The 24,486-nt window shown below is 26.6% G+C and overlaps 2 protein-coding genes across 2 annotated transcripts in view; one reads left to right on the forward strand and one right to left on the reverse strand.

Moving 5' to 3' along the window:
* The window catches only part of LOC107445637 (putative RNA-binding protein EEED8.10), a 34,049-nt gene extending 29,044 nt beyond the window's left edge, over positions 1-5,005 (forward strand). The window contains exons 20-22 of the mRNA XM_043054037.2: positions 1,261-1,371; positions 3,851-3,895; positions 4,526-5,005. Coding sequence (XP_042909971.1) covers positions 1,261-1,371; positions 3,851-3,895; positions 4,526-4,626 — 257 coding nt within the window. The 3' untranslated portion in view covers positions 4,627-5,005. The remainder of the gene's footprint in view (positions 1-1,260; positions 1,372-3,850; positions 3,896-4,525) is intronic.
* An 8,872-nt stretch (positions 5,006-13,877) lies between these two features.
* On the reverse strand, positions 13,878-24,480 carry LOC107445631 (ras-related protein Rab-35). The gene is made up of 7 exons (XM_016060066.4): positions 24,322-24,480; positions 24,120-24,170; positions 23,882-24,005; positions 19,217-19,341; positions 18,489-18,613; positions 17,505-17,646; positions 13,878-16,148 (listed from the first exon to the last, which is right to left on the reverse strand). Exons 1-6 carry the CDS (start codon positions 24,371-24,373, stop codon positions 17,515-17,517), a joined length of 609 nt encoding a protein of 202 aa, XP_015915552.1. The 5' UTR covers positions 24,374-24,480; the 3' UTR covers positions 13,878-16,148; positions 17,505-17,514.
* Between the last annotated feature and the right edge of the window lie 6 nt (positions 24,481-24,486).

Genomic DNA, 24,486 nt, shown 5'->3' on the forward strand with positions numbered 1-24,486 from the left:
TTGAGAAAAATATTAAGTAACATAATTTAGTTTTTACATGTTGGGAAATATGTTATGCATATTTCAGCAAAATAATATTAATTATCTACTGACATAAATACAATATATCTTGTTACACTTTGCAGGTTCATTTCATTTCAAACCGACACTCTAAACTTAAATTGTGTATCTATGCTTTTGGTAGCAGAATTTACTAAGAGAATCTGCTGCACTATTTCAAAAATCCAATTTTGGTCTGTGACTACAGTTAGACCTAGATTATTATTGTTAATAATGCTACTTAAACTATGCACACAAAATTTGAAATGTAAGGTCTTAATGCATAAAAACTTAATGTTGTACATTTGCAAATACAATGCAATGTTACTAAAAAATGTCTACTAAAAAAATAGAATTGCATACAATGTTATTAAGAAATCGAATAAATCCTTGTAGTTCGTAATCATGTAAAATAAAGTTTTTTACTTTTTGTTAAGTAATTTTTAAAATTTACAATCACATTTTTATTGCATGGTATAAAATTTTTTTCAATGCTTCAAGACATCCCTTTAAAATATTGCTGTATTGTTTGAATTTATTTTCAACTTTTCAAAATCTCATGTGAAATTAAGTTTTCCATTATGTACTCTTTATTAAGGTGTCAATTAACAGCAAAATGTTGTGAGAGTAAGACAATGATTATTTTGTTTAGTGTTAAATTTCTAGATGAGGTTACACAACTTTAATTTGAATAGGTTGCTCCTCTCGAAAGAATTAGTCAGTCTTCTCCTTAAGCATTTTTCGAAGGGTGGACCGCCCTGCCTGCCTTTTGATCCCTATAAATGTGCCCTTTTTGTTTAAATAAGTTGTCATCCCTTAAAAGCACTGCCTTTTTATTCATATTCCATCTTCAAAAAATTTAATTCACAGTTTAAATAATAATTACACGCTGGAAAAATTATCTGTATTTACAGGTTTAATTTTTATTACTGTTACAAAGACTAGGATTATTCTCAACTCATCAAAAAAATTTTTTCCAGAGGGAGTATTAATAAATCTTTAATGATTTTAAATTTTAAAATTGCTTTTTAATTAAATAACTTCTTTTTTTAAAAAAAAAATACCTTTTAATGTTTTTTTTTCCGTTAGGTTCTTTAGGTTTCTTATTCTAAAACAGGTTTAAATATATTCAATATTCAAATAAATTATTAATATTTAATCACTTCAGGGCATGCATAACATTAAATATGCTTTAAAATTGTATGTAACTTCTCTCCATAGGCACTGCAATAGAACTGGAGGCTTTAGAATTAGATTCTTCACTTCTTGAAGTATCTCGTCAGAACTATTGCGTTTCTAGCTTTCGCCCTGACCGCTTGGAGTTTTACAATGGTAGGCTTCATTTTCATTATTTTCTTTTTACTATGTTTTAAAAATCATTTCTACTTTTATTTAGATGTGTAGTCACTTTTTTGTTGTATTTTATTTAATAATCTTTATATAAGATAAAAATCAAGTTAAAAAAAATTATCAAAATTGAATTTGTATGTATGTGTTGTATCTTAATGCCTATTTTTGTTTTAAAATTTATTTTCCATTAAATAATGAAGTGGTTTCTAGTTTTGTGGCACATAATAGTTTCATTCAGTATTATACATTTTGTTTATAACTAGTTTATGATAAATTTTAGGTTTCTATAAATTTTGCTCTTTCTTATTCAGGAATCGTAATATTAGGAATTATTGATGTATAAGCTTATACAATTAGTACAAGCTCCTATTTTGTGAATAAAGTAATATTTGCATATTTTCACTAAACATAATTATTACTTTGTATAAATATTACTTTATGTAACATTTAAAGTAATATTTATAGTTTTTTTTCCGTATTTTTTTTTTAATTGCTTGCTCCAACAGCTTATAACTTTAAAATTTTTTTGTATTTATTTGGAAATTGTCTGGAACTTTCATTACAATTTCTTTAGTGTAACTTTTTTTAAAACTTAAATATTCTGATTTTTATATAACTATCATAATTTTCAAAAATTGTTTTAAATAGTTTTTACAGTGTATGTCTACAATAACTGATCTTAAATTCAATCACATAAATTTATTTAACCTGCAAATTAGCATTAACTCAGAATTATAACCGTTGGTAAACAGCGGACCCAATTTTCGAGTTTACGACTACTAACGTTCAACTCTATAGCCTTGTAATTTTGAACCCAATCCAGAAGACAAGGGAACTCTCCTGGATCAATTATGGGAGAAATTTGCCTTCATGGAGGACTACTTTGGTGGAACTAACCCACATTGGCGTTACACTGAGAGGAAAATCACAAAAATCTTCCACCGTTAGTCTGATGGCAGGGGGACTAACCCGAGCCAGGTGCAGAATTCGTATTGACTGGCCATTGTTGGGATTCGAACCCAGTGCACCTCATTGGAAGTCGAATGCTCTATCCCCTGAGCCACCACGGCTCTAATTTAAAATTGGAATTGACTTAAAAAATAGTATTTATTACATGCTTTAGACAAACTTCAGATCGATGAATGTTAACCTGTTTGGGTAGTATAGGCACCATGTGCATAATGCTGAACACATTAGCACAATCATGCTATTGGTCTTAAAATTGTGAAGTCTGAACTTCCGTGACTCCCCCTGCTCTCAACAAGCTTTGTGGAAATATTTTACTGTTACGTACTTTAAAAGGAAACTGTGGCTGAGACTTCAATTGAATAAAAATAATGTTCTAATAAAGATATTTATATACAATAATTATATACCATAATTATACAATAACACTTTAAATCATGAAAATATTCCTAGTTGTATATACTAGGAATCTATTTAAGGGATTTTTTTGAAATTTTGCGAAGTTTTTCTTTATTATAATGGTTTTATTATAAAAATCAGGATTACCCCAAAATAGGGAAACTACAGAAAAGTCTATTGATTTTATCAATTCGGGAAAATCAGGGAATTTAATTGAAATACCTTAAAAGTCAGGAAAAATGAATCTGCAGGAGTTTAAAGAACCCAAAAATCATTTTTCTTTCTTTTTAAAAAAATAAATTTTGTAACAATTATTTTATAAAAATGTGCTTATTTTAATTCTAATGGCAAGTTAAAGTTTTTTTTTTAAATAGTTTTTATATGTAAGAATAAGGCAATACTGAAAAATTATAAATTTCTCTGCCACTGGTTAGAAAAATCAGGGAAATTCGTTAAGTTCGTCTGGAAAATGTTTTTGAGTGTTTGTGGCCACCGTGAAAATGTTTTTAGTTTTAAAATGTGTAAATATGTTAAAATGTTTTTGATTTTTTACTATAAAATATGATATTTGAGGGTCTTTGTTTAAGTAACAAAGAAAGTGAAAATTTTATTATTCATTTTATTGCATTTTTGTCTGTGGTTAATTAGCTGCATCAGTTAGTGGCAATAACAAGATACAAATTAAAAATCTGTCCCCATCAGAGAATGTAAAGGGATAAAATAGAAGACTCTATAAATTTATTGACTTTTTAAATTTCATTTGGTTCTAACCAAAAATTTTGAAATTTGAACTTGTTATTGCATCAAGCACTTTAATTATTGTTAAAAATATTAGACAAAAATTTTTTTTAATGTTATATAACAGTGTTTCAACTTTTTGCTTGTGATATTTTGTTTATTAGCATGATAATTTTTCTTTCCAAGTATGTCTGAATCCTCCCTCTTAATAAATCAAAATGTGTGGAATAAAGAAATATGTCCATTAAATGTAATTAAAAAATATTACAACATTAAAAAATAAAAATTATTTTTCAATCAAGTACATCTGTATAAAAGTTAATAAAATATTTATTTTCTTATCATTTCTTGTGACCAGCATTGGATGATGAAGATGAGGAACCAGCTATTCAAGAAGAACCAAGTTAGTCTCTTTTTAATTTCTAAAACTCTTTTTCATTTTCACTGATTTAATATGCTCTTGGGTTTTTTTTTTGTAAAAATTAGGTTGTATGTATTTTTTATTTCAAAGAAAATGTTTGATTTTGAAATGTTTGAGTGCTGGTGATATTTTGATTATTGAATGTGTTATGTTTTAAAAAATAAGTTCTAAAAGGTATAAAAATATATTCCAAAAGGTAGAGTCATGAAGCATAAGAATAACTACTATTAAATATGTTTGATAATTGACAATAGGTCTAAATACAACAATGATAATTTTTTTAAAAATGAAGACAAAAGTAATTATGCATTAAATAAAAAAGAATTAGTTTACAATAAACTTACATTGCGATTTTTCCAATAAAATTCATTTTCTCTTTGGAAAAAAAATCGACGTAACATGGTTTTGATAAGAAACTCTTCAACATGGGAATTCAAATTACATTAAGTGGATATATAACGGGAAGGGGACATTTTTTTTTTTTGACGTAAGAAGGTTTTGTTTTTGTATTTTTTGACATAAGAAGGTCGAACTGAAGTTTGAGCTATCAAGAGTATACTGTTATATTTATGTTTGTGTCATTGTTTATGTTAGATACATATGTTTTTGCAGGTTCTTTGCTTGAAAATAAGGAACCAGCTGATGTCAGTGAAACTCTCACAGAAGTCGATGCAAATGGAGAATGGTCAGAGATATTTGAATCACCTTTATGAGGAAAGCTTTTCACGATAATTTTTAAGATTAAAATTAAGTTTTTAATGTGTAACTACGCGTGATGAGAAAATGCATTGGAATGCAACTGTGCTCGAAAGAAAAGTTTCCCTGAATTTTTTAGCAATGCATTTATCTTTTTGTTCCTATTTGTTACAAAGATCGAACAATTTGAGAGAGTGCTCTTTAGAATTGTGATAGACTGAGATTTGAAAAAAAATTTATGAAGTTTTCTTACCATAATTTGCCGTGCTTGTTTAGCTGCAATATTTTACCTTTGTTAAATTAAAGTTCATCAGTCGAAGTTGAAATAGTGTAAATATTACTTAGACATTATTTTCTACTGTGTGTTGTTGCTGTTAGATAAATTTTTAATTTTGACTTAAGGGTTTTTATTGAGATCTCTCTTCTTTTTTTTTGTTGGTGGACTTATTCATAAACCGCTAGCCATACTTTCTGCTTATTGTTAATTTGCCAAATTTGATACCTTTTTGTAGAATATGTATATAAGATTGTGTTGTTTATTCATACAGTTAAGTTGTATGAAATAATAGCCGTCCTTTAGTTGGTTGTTTAACAAATGTTATTTATTTATTTACTTTTTAAAAAAAGTTTTATTACCTATTGAGTTTATTCACTTAATGAAATTAAAAGGAACTTGCATAGCTTTTTTTATTGTAGGAAAATATATTAATGCAGAATTACAGTATTTAAAAACAAAATTGTTATTATTACATTTTTCTCCCTTTTAATTGTTTTCTTTCTCTTGCTAAATTAATAATTAACCAGCTAAATTAATTTTGAGTATATAAAATTAGTTATAACTTGTAGTCATCTTTTTCTCCCATTAATGTTTCATACGTTTTTTTTTGTTATAGTAATTTTAATTAATGGTTCTAGATCATGAAGCAGTTATCAATAATTTGTTTCAGATAATTTATGTATATGTTAGAAACACGGTGTTTATATTTTTAGTGAAGGAAAGAAAAGGAATAATTGATTTATCCTCATGTTTTGTTTTCTATTAGCGTTTTTAATTTTTTTAGTTTTCTGTTAAATCAAAACATAAGAAAATTCAAAACAAAAATTGGTCTGGAAATTTTATATGTTCCCCACAATGCCAACAAAAATGCATTGATAACCACAACCTAAATACCTAATTTTAATTGAAATTCTTTGAAACATAAAAAACAAAGGGACCAAAAAAAAACAGGGAAGAGTATTTTTTTGGTTCATTTACACTGAAGTCGTGAAACTTAACTATAAATACAGTAGAAGATCTTTATAATGCAAACCTTGAAACGTGAGGCCTTGCCTTTTATATAATTTTGCGTTATGTATCATTGTTTCAGACACTTATAAAATTACCTACTAAATATAGTAACAATGTTAATCTGGTACAGATCAATCAAAAAAAGCTTTTTAGATTCAAACAAAAGATTGCAAAAACATAAACTTAAGTTACGGGAAGGCATATATGATTCTTCCGGTAGTTAGCGCAATTCCGCAAACCTCAAGTCTATTAATTTGTGGATTTCCGTGAATCAATAATTTAATCATTTTTTGATGCACTTAATTTGCGTCAATGCCATCGTAAATCTATGTGGTGTTTCGATCGTCATGTCCGCTATTATGGTTATGAATTTTCTCATTTTTTAAAAAGAAAAATCCCTTTATTTTTTGTATTACGACATGCAAAATTCAATTTGTGCATTTATTAGTCACTTCTTAATGCAATGACACTGTTTGTTTGATCTAATTTTTTCCAGTTATTACTACAGATAACTACATGGTTTTTTAAATCTCAATGTTTCCATTCAATATTATTAAGAAACGAGAAATTCGAATTGTGCTAAATCCAAGCAGCATTTATGGCAGTTATTGCTGTTGATTTTCGCATGAGTTTTTTTAAAAACCAGATATTATGATATGGGAAATACAAATGGCGCACCTGAGTCTACGCTATTTGATGCAATATTTCTATTGTTTTTTTTTAATCATTTAATAATAAGTCATAACTACTCACAACTACTAAGTAATAACTACTGATTTTTGAATATTGTTTTCAAATTATAATATTTTTAGTGCAATATTTTTTATTACAACACACAAATCTTAAAAAGTACATTTGATCAGCTCCTATTTGATGTGCCCGATTCATGTGATTTTGTCTTAAATACACAACGTTTTAGCATCAATCTTTTTGCAGCTACTGCCATACATTTCATGGTTTTTAAAATCTCTTTTTTTATGTGTTTACTGCTTGTAAAATGTGAAAAAGAAGGAATATTGAATTTTTTCAATAGATATATTCTTTGATATGTTCTTGAGAAAAAGATTTATTAAAGAAAAAAAAGATTTCTTTTGCTCTTCAAAATCTATGTATGTTACTTTTGTGCATAAAAATTAAGAGTATTTTATTTATCTTCTATGTACGAAAAAGGAAAAAAAACTAAGCATTAAAAAAAACTGCACATTGAGAAAAAAATTAAGATAACTTTTTCTTCCGGTCATTACATGTCTGATTGTTTTCAGAATTTTATTTTTCTAGATCAAAAGAACTAATAAACTAATATATATACACTACCGGTCAAAAGTTTGCGAAAATTTTAAAATCTACAAAGAAAAGGTCTAAATTCAAATGTTCATAGAACTGCGAAAAATCATTCAAATTGCATGAAAATTTGAGATGTTCTAAAACAAACCCTCTACTGGTAGTTACCTATGATCAAATTGCAATACTTTGTTTTTTGCGAACTGAATCCAGCTTTTTATCACGTATTGTTTTTATGGCGAAAAATTTTTTTAACTTTGAACACTTGCCAAACTTGCAAAAAAATTTTTTTTGTACTTTCTGTTAATGGAAAATGGTTATTTGAACCGTTCTATGTAAGCCCTCAAAATTTCAGATCGATTCGATTTTTTTTTGACGAAATTATAGAATTTTGAAAAACATGTGTACTTTTCTCGATTTTTGAGCATTCCACATATGCAGTCTTTTGGTCTATACATCTTCTACCAAAGAACTTTTTAATTTTAATGTTTTCTATATTTTCAAATAATTAATATTTATTATAAAACAAATACTCTTATTCATTATTGTAATTATTATTGTTTATATTTATTGTTTATATTTATTGCTTACCTGTATTAGTTTTGTTGTGATATTTTTACTTTATATTAAATTAAATTAAAAAGTTATAACAATAATTACATAAATAATTCTAAAAAAATAATAACAATAGTATAAAAAATTTGCATTTTTATTAAACTATTTTATTTACAACAGGTCAAATATTTAACATATTCTTATTCGTATTTTGTAATTAAATAAATTAACATTTAAATCTTAGATTCCTCGAACCATCCACCTTTTGCTTTTATTATAGCCTTACATATGCATAGCATTCGTTCTAATAAACCATTAATCACTTCAAGTGATATAGAGTTCCATTCCTGTTGTAAAATGTCCCATAACTGACTTCGATTCAAATATCAGAGCATCGTTTGCAAGAACAAACAAATTTTAGATGAAATGTGACATCTATGAGATATTGTTTTAATTATATTCATAATAAATTCTTTGTAATAACAATAATTACAATGAATAAGAATATTTGTTTTATAATCACTATTAACTGTTTGAAAACATAGAAAACATTAAAATTAAAAAGCTCTCTGGTAGAAGATGTACAGACCAAAAGACCGCATATGTGGAATGCTCAAAAATCGAGAAAAGTACAATCAAAATTCTATAACTTCGTCAAAAAAAAATCAAATCGATTTGAAATTTTGAGGGCTTACATAGAATGGTTCAAATAACTATTTTCTGTTAACAAAAAGTACAAAAAAATTTTTTTGCTACTTTGGCAGGAGTTCAAACTTAACAACTTATTTCACCATAGAAACAACCCATGATGAAAATCTGGATTCAGTTCGCAAAAAGCAAAGTATTGCAATTTGATCATATGTAACTAACTGTAGAGGGTTCACTTTAGAACGTATCAAATTTTTATGCAATTTGAATGATTTTTCGCAGTTCTATGAGCATTTAAATGTAGACCTTTTTTTTGCAAATTTCAAAATTTTCGCAAACTTTTGACCGGTAGTGTATATTTTGGTTTGCTTAGCTCTTGAAGTTGTAACTTTCTAAAAATAATTAAACAAATATTGTAAAAAGTTAATTGTTCTTGCTTAGCTACAGAAATTTCTTAGTTGCAATTTTCATCCGTCAAAGTTAATGCGATTTATGGACAATTGCAGTTTATAATAATGCATTATATAGAACTTCTACTGTATTCTGTACTTGTGCAATATTAGTGTTCTTTTCTCTCTCCGTCTTATGGTCAGTTTATTATCATTCCTGTCAAAATGTATTAGCTATTATTTGTTTTAATGAATAATCAGTTTTACTTTTTCTCAAATTATAAGTTCCATATTCTAATAATTAGTTATTTGCTGCAAAATAATTTTAATTTGCTTGAGTCATGCATTCAATTTTACGGTCGGACCCCGATTTATCGAATTCATAGGGACCGAAAATATTTTTCGCTAAATCAGGAAAAATTCGTAATAATGGGAGAAAAAAAATTGACTAACCTTATGGAATATCCAGACATCTCTAATAAGCAAATACACAAAATAAATAGAAATCTTATGCTTTTTATTCAGGAACTTAAATTACAGCAAATGATTACACACTGATTAATTAAAAGTTGTAAAGCATTTTGTGAGTAAGGTTTGCTTATTTTCTTGATTCTTTACTTTAAAAAGTTCGTTTTCGATGTCATGAAGAGAAGAAAATACTCATTCATTTACATCTTGCTGCATTAGGTAAGTTTTCGCTGTTTCTAAACCCTGCAAAGCATCAGAAAGAGTAACAGTTTTTACTGGAAATTCATTATCATCGACTTCTGTGTCAGAGTCGATATTGATATTCATTGTTTCCTATAAATCTTCTTCATATATTCGTTCAATTGCGAAATTCGGTAAACAGAGGTTCGACTGTAGTAACATTAAGGAAATCGTGAAAATTCTTCTGACGTATGGCAAAATTCATCAAAATTATGTTAAGTGTTTAGCTATTTACCGTCATTAAAAAAGTGAGTGAAGTTATTTAGAAACGAGATAATTTATAACACAAAATGATTAATAGCAAGGGATATTGTACTTACGAAGGAAGTAAAAACAAGGTGTATCAGAATATGTTTCATTTTGCTAAAACTGAAATTATAAATTAGAGATTTTATTGTTTTTCATATCCACCGAAAAATTAACTGATAAAACTTTATTTGAATCAATTTGTAAATTATTTATTTCGGTATACAATTGTAATTGTATTATGAGTAAATATTGGTATTTTATTTTTAATTTATTGAATGATAGATATTGATCAGTTAAAATAAGAAAGTGTGCTTTTTATTATTTAAAAAAGTTTTTTTCAATAAAAAAGTCTGATCTTTGTTAAATATGACTGAAAAATATTTTCTTGAATGGAAGTGTGTATATTTTACTAGGGAAATGTGTTTATTTAAAAACGAATTTGAAAAGGGACATGATACTTCAAGTCGAGAAAAATTCTTCATCACAATTTCTTTGTGAATTAAAGTAGTTTAAATGAAATATAATATATGAGAAACTAGAAATAACTTGAAATTAAATGACATTTTCTAGTTAAAAATGTAGATGTTGTACCATTTGCTGAAAGACATAAGTGTATGCATTGATAATTATATTCATATTTTACCACATAAAACATATTTTTAAAGAAAATATGTATTATATATATTTGTATATATTACTATAAAATTTATTGATCTATAATTAAATTTTTAATATAAAAGGAACATTCTCAATATTTTTAAGTGCTAACAACTCTTATTACAATTGTATGCATTAAATTTGAGATTAAAAATTTCATTGCTAGATTTTTTCTCTTCGCTAAATTTTAGGATAAAAATAGTTTCCTAAACAGAAATGGATTAAAAAAAATAGTTTCCTAGAAAGAACCTTTTCTTTTCAGAGCTTGCAGACTGAGAAATTTGATTGATTTAATAGTTCAATTTACAGTAAATTTGAATTATTAGTTAACACATCTATTTGTAACTAAGTGTAAAGGTATAAAATTATTAACATTTCTAATAGATGAAATGGCAGGCAGTATCTGAATATTTTTATCATTAGTTACATTTTAAATTCACAGAATAATTTTCACTTTTTATTACTGAGAATCATTTAAAATATTTTAATTGCAAAAATTTTTTAAGGGGACATTAGCAAACATTCTACTATTTCCACTCATAGCCCAAAAGGGGAATATTTGAATGCTATTTTTCAATCCAAAAACTCTTTGAATATAATTATGCTATTTTTTAAACTTATGGAGTTGTTAGCTGGTTTGAATATTAATCATATAATGCATTATTGTACAGTGCGCCAAAAAAAAAGGATCACCCTGAATAACTTTTTATCTAATGATTGGATCTTCATGTACTTAGGACTCATTCTTAATAATTCGAAGGGGTGATCTGAAATATGCTAATTAGATATTTTAGATTTGTGCAGACGATATTTTAAGTTACGAAATCAGACACAAAAACACACTTTCTTTGAATAAACATACCTTTTTTCCACGGATTCGGATTTCTGACCCTAAAAATATAGGGTTCCCTTTGGTCTGGAGAGTTGTCCAAAGTTTGGACCTCTTAATGTTGATTTTACTTTTTGCCATATCTTAAGAACTTTTTAAGCGAATAGAGAAATTTCTGCTCTCAATTATAAAATTTTTTTTATCCGAAGATAATTCTATGCCAAAAATAAATTTTAGCAGATATTTATTATTTTATTAAATAATAGTAAAAAATTTTTTCTGTAAGATGTATAGAATTTTTGATGTCATTTTAAATTATTTAATTTTGCATGACAAAATACGAAATAGGAGCAAAATCGGTTAAATGGTTTCTGAGAAATTGAATTTTAAGTGAACTTCTTTAACGACATTTTTTGAGAGCAGTGCAAATTTTGAAGCGTTCTCTTGACCAAACTATGAGGACCCCATTTCCCAGGTTGCTGCTACTCCTATATTTTGGGGATCAGAAATCCGAATCTGTTAAAAAAAGGTATGATTATTCCGAGAAAGTACATTTTTGTGTCTGATTAAGTAACTTATAATATCGTCGCTCTTATTAATTGGCATATTTGAGGTCACCCCCCCCTCTGATGCCATTAAGATTAAGTCCTAGAATGTGAATATCCGATCATTAGATCAAAAGTTATTGAGGATGGCCCCTTTTCTTTTTTGGTGTGCTGTTCAACTTTTGTGGTGCTTGTTGTTAATGTTGATAAGTAATTTTCTTTTAACTATTTGTTGAGATATTTTAAATTGTGTAAATAAGAAAATAAATAAAATAAAAATGCAAAGAAATCTTTTTTTTTATTATTTTAGTTAGGCTTATAATTGTACCTTGTTTTAAAATTTATTTATCTTCCTTAAATAACGAGATAAAAAATTATTTTTCATAAAATATGTTCTTTCATGAGGAAATCTTATACTCGTTACAATTTCAGCAACCCTAACATATTTATTTCACGAGCAAGGCATTATTATACCTGTCAATAGCAAAGAGATTGGTTCAATTTGTGAGAGGAAGCTATCTATATTGAAAATGATTGCAATGAATGAACTAGTATTTTTCACCTTGTAAATAACATGTTAAATTTGCAGATGATTTAAATTGTTTATGTTATATTAAAAGAAAATTTTTGTAATTGCTGGTAGTTAGAATTTAAAAATTAAACTGTTAAAGCGTTATGCAAAAATCATTTAACAATATGGTATGTTAATTATATTCCATATTAAATGAAAAGTTAGTTTTTAAAACTTCAATATTAGTTAATTATGTGTGGTAGGTATTTTTACCTCTTTATATATCTAAAGTAAAAAATAATTTTTTTTTTATATTTCTGTATGTATTAACTTATTTTTCTAAATAAAAAAAAAAGAATATGCTATAATACATAATATGCACTAAAAAGTCAATTAAATTCTCATACCTGCCAAAATTGATCTGGCTTCATAAATTCAATTAAATTTTTAATTCCTCGTCCTACAAGCTGTTAAGCATAACACTGCAGAGGGGCATCGCATATACCCTCTTTGAAAAAAAATTTCTTGCCTTAAAATGAAGCTCTGATTTTTCCAAGGGTCTAAAATATGGATGATGCCTATATCCTATTTTATTTTTGCAATAATTTTGTTTAATTCTTTGTGTTATTGTTTTAATACATAACCAAAGATAATTACTGAATATATTTTGTTTTTGTATTGAAATTTTCATTTTGTGCCTGAAATGAAAATTATTTTAACTACTACAAAAGTAGTTAATCATCTAGAAAAGTGTGTTGTGTTTTTCTATCAGTCTCATTTACAGCAATGCACAAATAGTACTATTGCTAATATCAATATTGAAGATACATATTTAGAAATTAAATATTTTTATTTTTTTAAAACTGAGTGGAACCTAAAACGAAAATATTTATATTTTTGCTACCACCGTTTTATTTTTTTCTTAGATGAATTTTGAACATAGAATGTTGGGGTGGGAATTATTAAAGCAAATCTTTTGACTGTCAAGCAAGAGAAAGCCTATTTTATGGATCAAAACAATTGTACTAGTTGTTTTTTTAATTATTATTTCGTACTTAACTAAGTGATTTTTGCATATCGTGACATATTTTATAGTGTATTTTTTTTCATCTCTGTATGTTTTAGAGTTATTTATCTGATAAATGTCTGTAGGTTATTTATTTTTTTCAGCTAGATAGCGGTTGTACAGTTCATTTTCAGTTATACATTAAAGAAACTTCTTTTCATGTTTGTCTTATTTCCCCCTATAACATTTAAATGGGTGGACTTTTTAGATAATCTATCATTCATGTAAATTATTCTTCATTAATTCGAGATTCCAGGGTTTTTTTTTAATACCACACATTTGTGATGCCTGAAAATTTACGTTGATTTTAAGTGTAAAACAAAAATTGAATACCAAATAATTAGCTGTTTGAATGACATAAATTTATAAACTTTCAATGCCTAAGCATTGAAAGTTTCTTTGAGGAAATAAAGATGCAAGGAATAAACAAACAGCATTTAGTTTCCAGAATTAACGTTGTATGTTATAAATGCAAATTAATTTTTTCCAAAGTACAAAAAGACAAATATCGGTAAAAATTGATTGAAATAAAAAGATAAGGCTTCAGTGAAAAATAAATTTATTTTGAAATTTTAGAATATTCTTATTTCCATATGAAAAATAATATGCTCTATTTCACAGAGTATAAAAAAATCACAGCAATTAATCGCATTTAATACAAATATCCACCATAAAGAAAATGTTGCGAAATATATTTGTAAATAACTACGAAATACAACAAACATTCATTTTCTCCCCCATTTAAAGTTACAAAAGTTGCCTAGTACAAAATTTATATCAAGCATTACATATACATTATCTCTTGGATGGAATGATATAAAATATCACAGAAGTATTTAGATAGTATTAACATACCATAAATTTAATACAAGTTTAAAACAAACAGCTATATAACTTTTCAATGTAATCAGCTTATTAAAAATTATGCACTAGCCCTGCCGATTTTAATAACTGTTATAGAAATAAAACCAACACTATCTTTCAAATGTCTTTTGCTATTTTCAGTTAATAAAAATGACTATCCTATTAAAATGTACATTTTAATGTGGGGTTCAGTTTTTTACAAGCTACTTAATGGAAATTAGAACTGACTTGCGAAAAATCCATTTTTATGGGTACAGTAAGATTAGGTTGCACAGCAAGTCATACAATAAGATTCTATTATGTTAGGTACCCAGAGCTGTGTTTTTTCCCCCAGGCTGGGGTTAAAGCTCTAAATTTTTCCAGTCTCCAACAATTGAGCTGATGATTTTTTGTTACTTTATATTATTAAAATCTTAAACTCAAAAGCGAGCATGAATATATTAAACTTTTGCTGGAGCCTCATTGTCAGAGCATAGCTTATTACCTGGGAACAGAGTTGGAGCATTAAAAAAGGTCTCTGCATTATATTAGATTTAATAAATTATTCACTGCATAATATTTGATTTATAACCTAGTAATCCTAAAAGTATCCAATTTATTAAGTTTAATAATAATAAGTAGCAAAAATGTAAGCATAACCTGTTTTTGCCACTTATTATTATTAAACTTAGTTTAATTGCAATTAAACTCCCTACATTTGGCAAAACGTGGATTGTAAAGGCAAAAACCAGTGGAGTTTTATGCATATATAAGGCAGATGAGGAATACTGCTTGCTGCACATTATTTAGAATTACTAAATTGGGCTTGATAGCTTCATTCCCATTTCTTTTCTCACATTTATTTTTAATCCATACATATTTTTTTATTACGGCGACTACTGAAAATGCAGTTCTTCCTAGCTTTTACAATTACAATGGGTACTTCTCACAACTTTGACCCATAAAAAAATTTTACATTTATAGTTATTTGTATTTATATATGGTTTTATGATTTAATTCATTTTGATTTATAATTTGATTTCCGTTTCAACATGGCCTTTGAAAATTTTTTCACAAAAGCATTCCTACAATAACTGAAAATCTTTCTAATGAATAACTATTTTTTAAATCAACATAATACATGATAAGGCTTTAGAACAAATAACTCTTCATGAAAAACAATTTGTATTGATTTGAATTAATTTTATAAAAAATTTAATCAAATCTTTGTACTTAAAATTTTATCGAAATTTAAAGAGTAATTAGATATAATTATATACACTAAGTTATCAGAAATAATATTTATTAAATGCATTTATACCTTAACACAGTAAAATTTTTTTAAATCGTGAATAGCATTAAGTAAAATTCACAAAGAAATTGTGTATAAATTCATTGGTCACAATAGGTTCATAATTAAATAATATTTGTATACTGGATTATAGAAATTTCTTTAAAAAAATACCATTAAAATATTAATTTATAAAAAATTTTCTATTTATATTATGGACGTTGATAGATTTGGCTGTAAAATCTATTTACTAACTACTGAACACAAATTCATATTATCTGTTTCACTTTAAGTGCACTTTTAAATTTAAAAAAACAACAACATTAAAACAGTGTTTTTAAATTCAACCCGATACCTAAAGACAGAATATAAAAAGCTAACAACAAAAATTAATTTTCAAAGCATTTTCATGAAATAATACTGATGAGATAGAAAGGTAATTTTCTTTCAGTACAGATATAATTTTTGATATGTTTTCAATCTTTGATTTTGTTCAGCATACAAAACTTGCAAGAAATAAAATTTTTGATAGTTGAAAGAGGAAAAAAAATTATCAACAATATTTACAGAATAATTCATGGTACAGAGTAATGAACAAGATGATATAAATGAATGATACTTTATAAAATCTAAAAAAATTATAATTGCTGCTTTATCAACTTTAATTTCTTTCATGATCCTAAAAAAAAAAGAATGAAGATTAATGAATTAACATAATTATTAGAGAAAATGGACATAGGCATAATTTTTTAAGTATCAAAATTCAATAAGTTAAGCATTCTTGCAACAGCAACTTGTTGGCCAAGAAGTTCATGGAAGTCAATGTACCACAATTTCTAGATCACAATGGTGACAATTCAGTCAGTATTGCATACCAGTTGTCTTTACTTCCAGGCAAGCTTTAGATTTACTGATCTGGATAGGTTTCCAGCCCAGTCCTACACAGTGGCAGGTCAATGCCTCAAGCATGGATATAGCTCTGATATTCAACAGGTATTAGGTCAATCAAAAAATTATATTAGTTATTGAGTTAGGGTTAAACTATATTTTGATGAAAATACAATATAGTCCTAAGATTCTTATAGTCCTTATCAGGACCAATTAGAAAGGAGGATAACCTGGTTCATGAAAAATTTAGAATATTAGATAGCTTTAAAAAATAGGAGAGAAATATTATTAAAGTGCTTTATCTAAGACCAATAGAATGTTTTTAGAATTTTTTTTATTCAGGATATAAAGTTCTTCAAGGCAGTCTATTCACATTTTTGAATGTTATTTAAGTGTTATGTAGCTTCTGCATTTTTTTTTAATCTTTTAACAATCTCAGTTTTTCGAAGTGAGGATAAAACAACTCTTGTGAAATATTTTCTGCATGTATTTCAAAAGCAACTGAAACTAAAAACTAATTCATTCTTTCTCTAATATTTGGGAAAAAAGTGTGGAAGTGCCTCAATTTTTTGACCCACTTTAATAAATCTGAAGATAAAAAAAGTTTTCTGTAACAAATTTTTTTTCTTATTTTTGGAAAAGGTAGGGAAAATCTATGGTCTTGGATGAACTCTTAACTTATATGGTCCCTTAAAACATTAGTCAATAGAGTTACTTTTTAATCATTTTTGATTATTATTTGTTTTTAGTTGAATTGGAAAATGAAAACAGGCATTAAAGATACAGTAGGGAACCGATTATCCGGAACGATCGGGACCATCGCTATTCCGGATAACTGATTTTTCCGGTTTTCTGAATCGCTACAAAAAGCCGTTCTTTTTATTGTTAAACTCAACTAAAAAAATATATTTGGAAATAATCTTAAAAAGAAGAAAAAACGATTAAGTAATACACTAATGATTATTTCCAAAATGATGGTAAGGAAAAAATCTTTCAAAAAAGAAATAAAAATCCTGAAATCTTACGAGGAAAAAAACATTTTTTAAAAAAAATGGGGGGAAAATTTATCGAATTTCGTTCCGGTTTTTTGGTTTTCCGATTTCCGGATAACGGGTTCTGTACTGTATCATTAATTGATGCTACTAACCTATGAAATCCTATAATTGACAACACCGTCTTTTCTTTCCAGCAACTTTGCCTAATTTAATAGTACCATCTCCACTCTGTTGCTGTTTTTCTTTATGTTCCTTTTTACTTTGTAATACCATTCTAGTAATTTCATTAAACATCTGAAATAAAACAAAAATGTCATTTTTGCTACTTTTGTTTGCACTGTAACACTAGTTAAAAATGCAGAGGTTATGCTAAATAAAAAATTTCAACTTTAACTCTTTTGTCTATATTAGAGGTCTTCAATTTTTTGTGTACCAAAAGGCACATTCTATAAAAACAATCAGACAATAAGTGCCATTGATTATTTCAAAGTGAACTTATAATTTTACTTAGCATTTTATAGAAAATTGAAATATTTTAATGATGGTTACCCCCCTTCCCCTCTCAAAAAATACTACTAATTATTTTGAAAATATATAATGGGAAAATGAAATTTATGAATTTGTTGGTGTATGCATATGTTGAAAATTAATAAAATAAGCTTGACTATGATTTTCAACAAGAAAAACTGAACAATATAAACATTAGAAATGGTTATCAGAAAAATTTAATTCTTGAATTTGGTTATTTTATTTTGAATTAGTAAGCTCAATGATAAATACTTATGGAAATTTTTTTGTAAATGCACATTCTTCTCATCGATTTAATATATTCTTATTGAATAATTGTTTTTTTTAATTTTTTTTAAGAATTTTGCTTCTTTTTCATTAGCATTTTACATAAACAATTTCACATAAACTTGAAATATTAAATAAATTATACATTATTGATGAACTATAAATCTAAATATTAGCGTTTAAAAAAAATTTCTAATCTCAGAACGCTCTAGGGTTCTACGGAATATTTTTTGGGAACCACTGCTTTACAGGATGACAATAAATCTGAGACAAATTCAAAATTACTAATAAAAAAATTATATTGCACTGAAGAAATTAAAAATGGTCTATTATATACTTACTTCTTCAACATTAATATTTTCTTTTGCACTAGTTTCAAAGAGTTTAATGTTCATCTGTTCAGCAAATCTTTGGGCATCTTCAGTTACAACAATTTTTCTTTCAGGATCATCATTTTTATTTCCCACTGCAAAATAAATATAATGAAAAAGAGAAAAGGAGTATGTAAAAATAAATTATTTTTTTTTCTTTCTCTGTGCGAATTCTACTGATATACTTAACCACAATTCTGTCTGCATATACTTAAATTTTTTTTTTGCAGTGAACAATCGAAAATCCTCTTAAGCAATATAATTTTTAAAATTTTTTATTTTGCCTTAAATGCCCTCTAATGAAAGTAATATTCTTAGTTATAAACTTAGTTATTATAAGTCGAAACAGCATTTCAAGAGCAAACAATATTAAATCACTCTAACAATAAGCATTTTTTAAAAATAGTTTATTCTGTTATAGAATAAATGGTTCATATAAACCACAATTTATATATTAGTATGCTTTCAACTCATTCTTAGGTTCTTTTTTTTAAATTTTTTGTAAAGATGGAAATTTATAATTGAAATTTTAAACATTTTCCAAGAAGTTAGAACATTCAAAGCTCTACAAGAGCTTTGCACTTTGTGCTTAATAATAAAGTAAGTTCCAATCGTTTCCTGATAGCTCCACCAGAATCTATTGTGATATAAAAAAAAGAATTAATGTCATTTCTTCAAATTACCACAAAAGCACTTACCAAGGATTCTATTCACCATATCACAATTTTGTTCAATTTCATGTATCCACCTTTTAACATTAGCAAATGATTCTCCATTGGTAACATCATAAACAACTATTACACCATGGGTACCACGATAATATCTGTCAAGAGATTTAAAAAACAATTGAAGAAGATATTAAGCAAAAATTGGGTGCAGAAGAGGGTTTATAACCCATCTTCAATGTTTCTTATTAATAAAAATATTTGTAATAATTTAAATCAAAGTATAGTAGTTATTAATAGTTTTAAATTATAGTACAGGTACGTAGCTAAATTATTCAACAAGAAATAAGCACTTTTCAAGCACTCAAATAATATTTTTAAGCACTTAAAAAAAAATCACAATTAGGCAGGGTTGGAAAGTTTTTAACAATTGACGGTTTTATCTGATTTTAACCGCGATGTCAAAACAAAAAATCTTTCGGCATTGTTTTTGACAATTGTCAAAATTTTTGAATCATGTAAATCGAATGGTGTTTTCATACGCTACGGACTGACAATGCACAAAAATAGATTGGGGTTGAATTAATTGTGAAAAAGTTAAAGAGAACAATGTGAACAGTGTCTTTCTGCATAATTCACAGCTAAAATCAACATGGTAAAGGAAATATTTCATTTTGGAAAAGGGAAAATTAAGCACTTTTTAAAAATGCCCAATGAAAAAAAGCACGTTTAAGGGCTTTTAAACAAAAATCGAAAATAAGCACCTTTAAGCACTTTTTAGAAATGCTATGCACCCTGTAGTATTAAATAATTATATGGAACAAAATGATTAATGCACTGATTTGCTCTTAAAAACTAAATTAACAAATACATAATGTTTTCAGATTTTTCTTTAAAAATAATTTAAATTTTCCTTTTTCAAAAATAATAAGAATAAAAAAAAATTCTCCTCATCCTAAAATTTAATAATTAATTCCCTGACAATTTAGCTACTTAATTTGTAATATGCTGATGCAACAAAGAAATTTCATTAAGAAAAATAAATAATGTCTAAATATATAAAAAAATCAGAAATTTTTTTCTTCGAAATTAATTATATTTTTATATTATAAGAAATTGATTTTGAACAAACTAACTAGAAATAAAATTAAAACAAAGACAACATAAAATCTATAAATTTAGCTGTTAATTTAAGAAGATGAAGAAAGAGGGCACACAATTATGTCTGAGAAACATTTAAAAATGCATGACTGCTCTTCCAGAACATTCTCCTCAAAAAGAAAAACTCACAAATTGCTCATATGTGAAGCATGGCATTTCTCCCCCCCCTCTCTCTCTCACAGGAAAAAAAAACTATTATCACTGTAAATAAGAAATAATAACTGTAAATACAGTTATCGATTATAATGAAACATATTTTACATTCACAACATAAGAAATAATAAAATTCAAATTCATAGTTCACCTAGATTATTTTTTTTTCCTTCAGAAATTTTTTTAAATTTTATACAGTATACACTATGTAACTACAAAACATTTCGAAGAAAGTGAGAATATTAACTTTATAATAGTTAAAAAAAACAGTGAAATATTAATTTAATCAAGTAAAATATTTCAAAATCCAAATCTCAGTCTCTGTAAGTTAAATTTTTTGATCATGGATGAAGATGCAAGAGATTTTATGTGAAGAAAAAGATGCAAAATTTAAATCTGATTGAAACTTTTTTTTATATCAAAGTGTATCTTTCTATGTAAGGAATAAAATGTATAATATTTTGAAATCTAAATCTCATGTATATCAAACTAGATTTTACCTTTAATTTTAAATGCGATCAATTATGAAACACATTTGACATTTCATATAATTTTTAAAAATATTCAAATTTAATTTTACTTTTAAATTATTCTGAAAGAAAATGAACTTTTAATTCTTTGTTCAATATATAATTACATTTTCAACAAACAATTTTAATCGCTAAAAACAATGTATTGGATGTACAATCGAGCAGTGCTTTATTAAATCTAATGGTTCATTTAGGCGTTATTTCAGATAAAGCTTAATATAATAATTTCAGATAAAGGTTAACAGAATTAGATTTTAGTGACGTGAAATTTTATGCATGATAAAACATGACCTGGATTTTTTTTCTTCTTTCCCCATGCATAGCTTTTTTTTTCAGTACTAGCTAATTTTTTTTCTTCCTAATTTCAATAAGGAAATATAAAAGAAAAGGAGGAAAATAGAATTTTGGAAAGGAAATATAAACGAACTTTCTTAAATGATTCATTTAAATTTGTGACTCAAAAACATTATTACAACAAGTGATAACATTAAATTATAGAAATATTCTTAGACTGATGATCAAAATGAACAAATTATGCTAGATTTAAAAAAAAAAATAAATAAAATGTAAACCAATGTTTAGCATGTAACAAAAAAAAGAAGGGGGGGGGGACATTTATAAATCTGTATTCTAATACAAAAATATGTAACGCTAATTGTTAAATGCTCATGTAAACATAAATGTAATATTTTAGTAGCACAACATAGCGTTTTTTAAAAAAATATTTCAAAAACTTTTCGTGACAAAATAAAAAGAAAAAAACTTCATTTAAAATAAATACAAATAAATTTATCAATTATAGAAAGATAAATTCCTTTTATATATTTACTACCAGAATATGAATTTGTACTGCATATTTATGAAATTGTTGAATTAGTAAGCATTATAATGATTGCATCAGTATTTAAACTAGATACTATAGCATGTTTCTAATTAATTGATTGTAAAATCCTCAAACAATTAATTCCTTTGCTAAAAAATTTGGTTGCTCCGTTACATTAACATACAATCAGTTTCTTCCCCAAAATTGTAATGAAATTAGAAAATAGGAACAACTCTATACAAACTTGCTGAAATGTTTGAAATTTATCAAGTGCTTAAAACTTGAAACTAAGTTAGCCCATTAGATAATAATCTGTTTTCAAGGGTCATAACAGACTTATTGCCACAGAACCTCTTATTAGGATACTAGGTACATATTATAACAAATAATTCAGCATCACTGGTGCAGTTAGGTGATTTTATAATAGATTCTGGAAACAAAGTAATAATGTTAACTTGTATTTATATGTAGCTTTCTTAAACTAAATTATTAAGACAATTTGTAGTTCTTAGCACGTAAAAACAGTGGAGAGCATTAGGTAAAAAAAATTCTAAAAACAAACTGTTTCATAACATATACGGGGTTGGTTTATGAATCAGGACCATTTAATTAATAAATAAATAAAGAACATAGTTTTTCCTACAAAAAAGTATCTAATTTACACGTTAATTAAGGAAATAAAACAAGGTGCAACTACAACTGCAATTTGAGGGATGATATTAATTACATATTTATTTTGACAAATATATAACATCTTACAGTTTTATTACTTCCACATATATAATTATAACAGAGTAACAATGACAGCTATTTAAAAAATATCAGGGGTCTGTCTAGGTTTTTCTAAGAGGTACCTATTTTGTGAAAATTTAGACATAATTTGTGAAAAATTAAAAATTATTTTAAAAAATCAACACAAAGATATGGTAAAAAATATGGATTTATCATTTCTTAAGGGATGCAAAATAAAATTTTAAGAAAAAGTATTTTGTGAAACTACCGTTTTTCCTAAAGTTGAATTTGTGAAGGTACCGCTAAACGGTAGTAAATTTAGTCTATACAGACCCCTGAATATATACTTCAAATAACATTTTAAATGGAAGAAAAAAACATGACAATATATAGAAAAAATTAAATATAAAGGTGAAGAAGTAAAACAAATTAAACCAAAAGATGAAAACTGACAGACTGATCATATAGCTTGAGGAAATAACAATAGTTGAATTTAACATCTTAGCGATAGTAAAAAAAACCACAAACAAAATTATCTAGAAAAGCATCAAGTGGAAATGGGAAGGAAAAAGCAACAGATTGAAATTTTTAAAAAAGTTTGGTGAAGACATTAGGAAGATTTTGTAAAGACAACAACCAAACAGCAGCACATGATAAACTTAAAATTTTAGAATGGGGCAAATTCAAATGGTAATACTCATAGGGATATTTCCTTATCTTGATCTGTTGTGCAAACTACAATCACCAAGGTGTCGAACAGATTTTAAATTAGCAAATTTAAAAAAACAAAAAAAAGAACATACAGATGCTTGCACGGGGGTTGGCTATGAGTTATACGTTTCGAGTAGGCCCCTTACTGTGATGTTTTTTTTTTTTTTTTTGTTTCTTNGTCACGGCCAAGACTTGGCGATTATTCCGCCACAGATCACAATACGGAAGTTTTCTCATACTCAGAGCCCTCTCAAGCAGTTTCACTTGGCACAAACAAGTATCAAAATGGATTTATTGATACCTGTTTGCACTAAGTATTGATATATCTCCAAGAACTTCATACAGCAGTAGATTAATAATGGTGAAGATGCATAGATAGTATTATTCAAAGAATTAATTAGTTTAAAAAACGCATACTGGTAGGTCTTCTTAGCAAGGAGCAGTTTGGAAAAGGGACTGAAACAATTAAATAAACTCACTGATTTAAAGACAAATGTATCATCAGTAAAATAAAATTAAATCTAATTAGCAAGAATTGTACAGCAGAAATGAACTAAATACACAATAATAACTAAAATAAAAACTCACGTCGAAGTTATAGTTCTAAATCTTTCTTGACCAGCAGTGTCCCATATTTGGAGTTTAACTCTTTCGCCATCTAAATCTAAGGTACGGATCTTGAAATCAACACCAATTGTGGTAATATAATTACCTGAAATTAAATCTGTTTTAATCATAGGGCTAAATTAAATTTTACAAATTAAACGAAATAAATATAACGCAAAGAAAGTGATATTAAAATAAAATCGAGACATATATGCTGTACCTGAAAATGTATTATCGGCAAATCTAAGTAACAAGCTACTTTTTCCTACACCTAAAAAATTAAGAAAAGTAAATGAGTCTTCAATCGCTTTGTAACATATGATAACAGAGAATGGCACATACCGTTTAATTATCCACAATACTTTAAAGATAGATCAATGACATTATTGAGCAGTGAAAATCAATTTTACAAACTAACTTACCACTGTCTCCGATGATGAGTAGTTTAAATAAATGATCATATTCTCTAGCCATTGTGGGAACTTGGAAACCAAAACATTCATTCAAAAATAACAATAATGACAAGCGTAAACAGGGGGGAGGCGTTTATGATTCATACTTCGCTCGAGTTGTCTACTGATGCAGAT

The sequence above is a fragment of the Parasteatoda tepidariorum genome, chromosome 2, assembly GCF_043381705.1.
Source record: "Parasteatoda tepidariorum isolate YZ-2023 chromosome 2, CAS_Ptep_4.0, whole genome shotgun sequence".
NCBI lineage: Eukaryota > Metazoa > Arthropoda > Arachnida > Araneae > Theridiidae > Parasteatoda > Parasteatoda tepidariorum.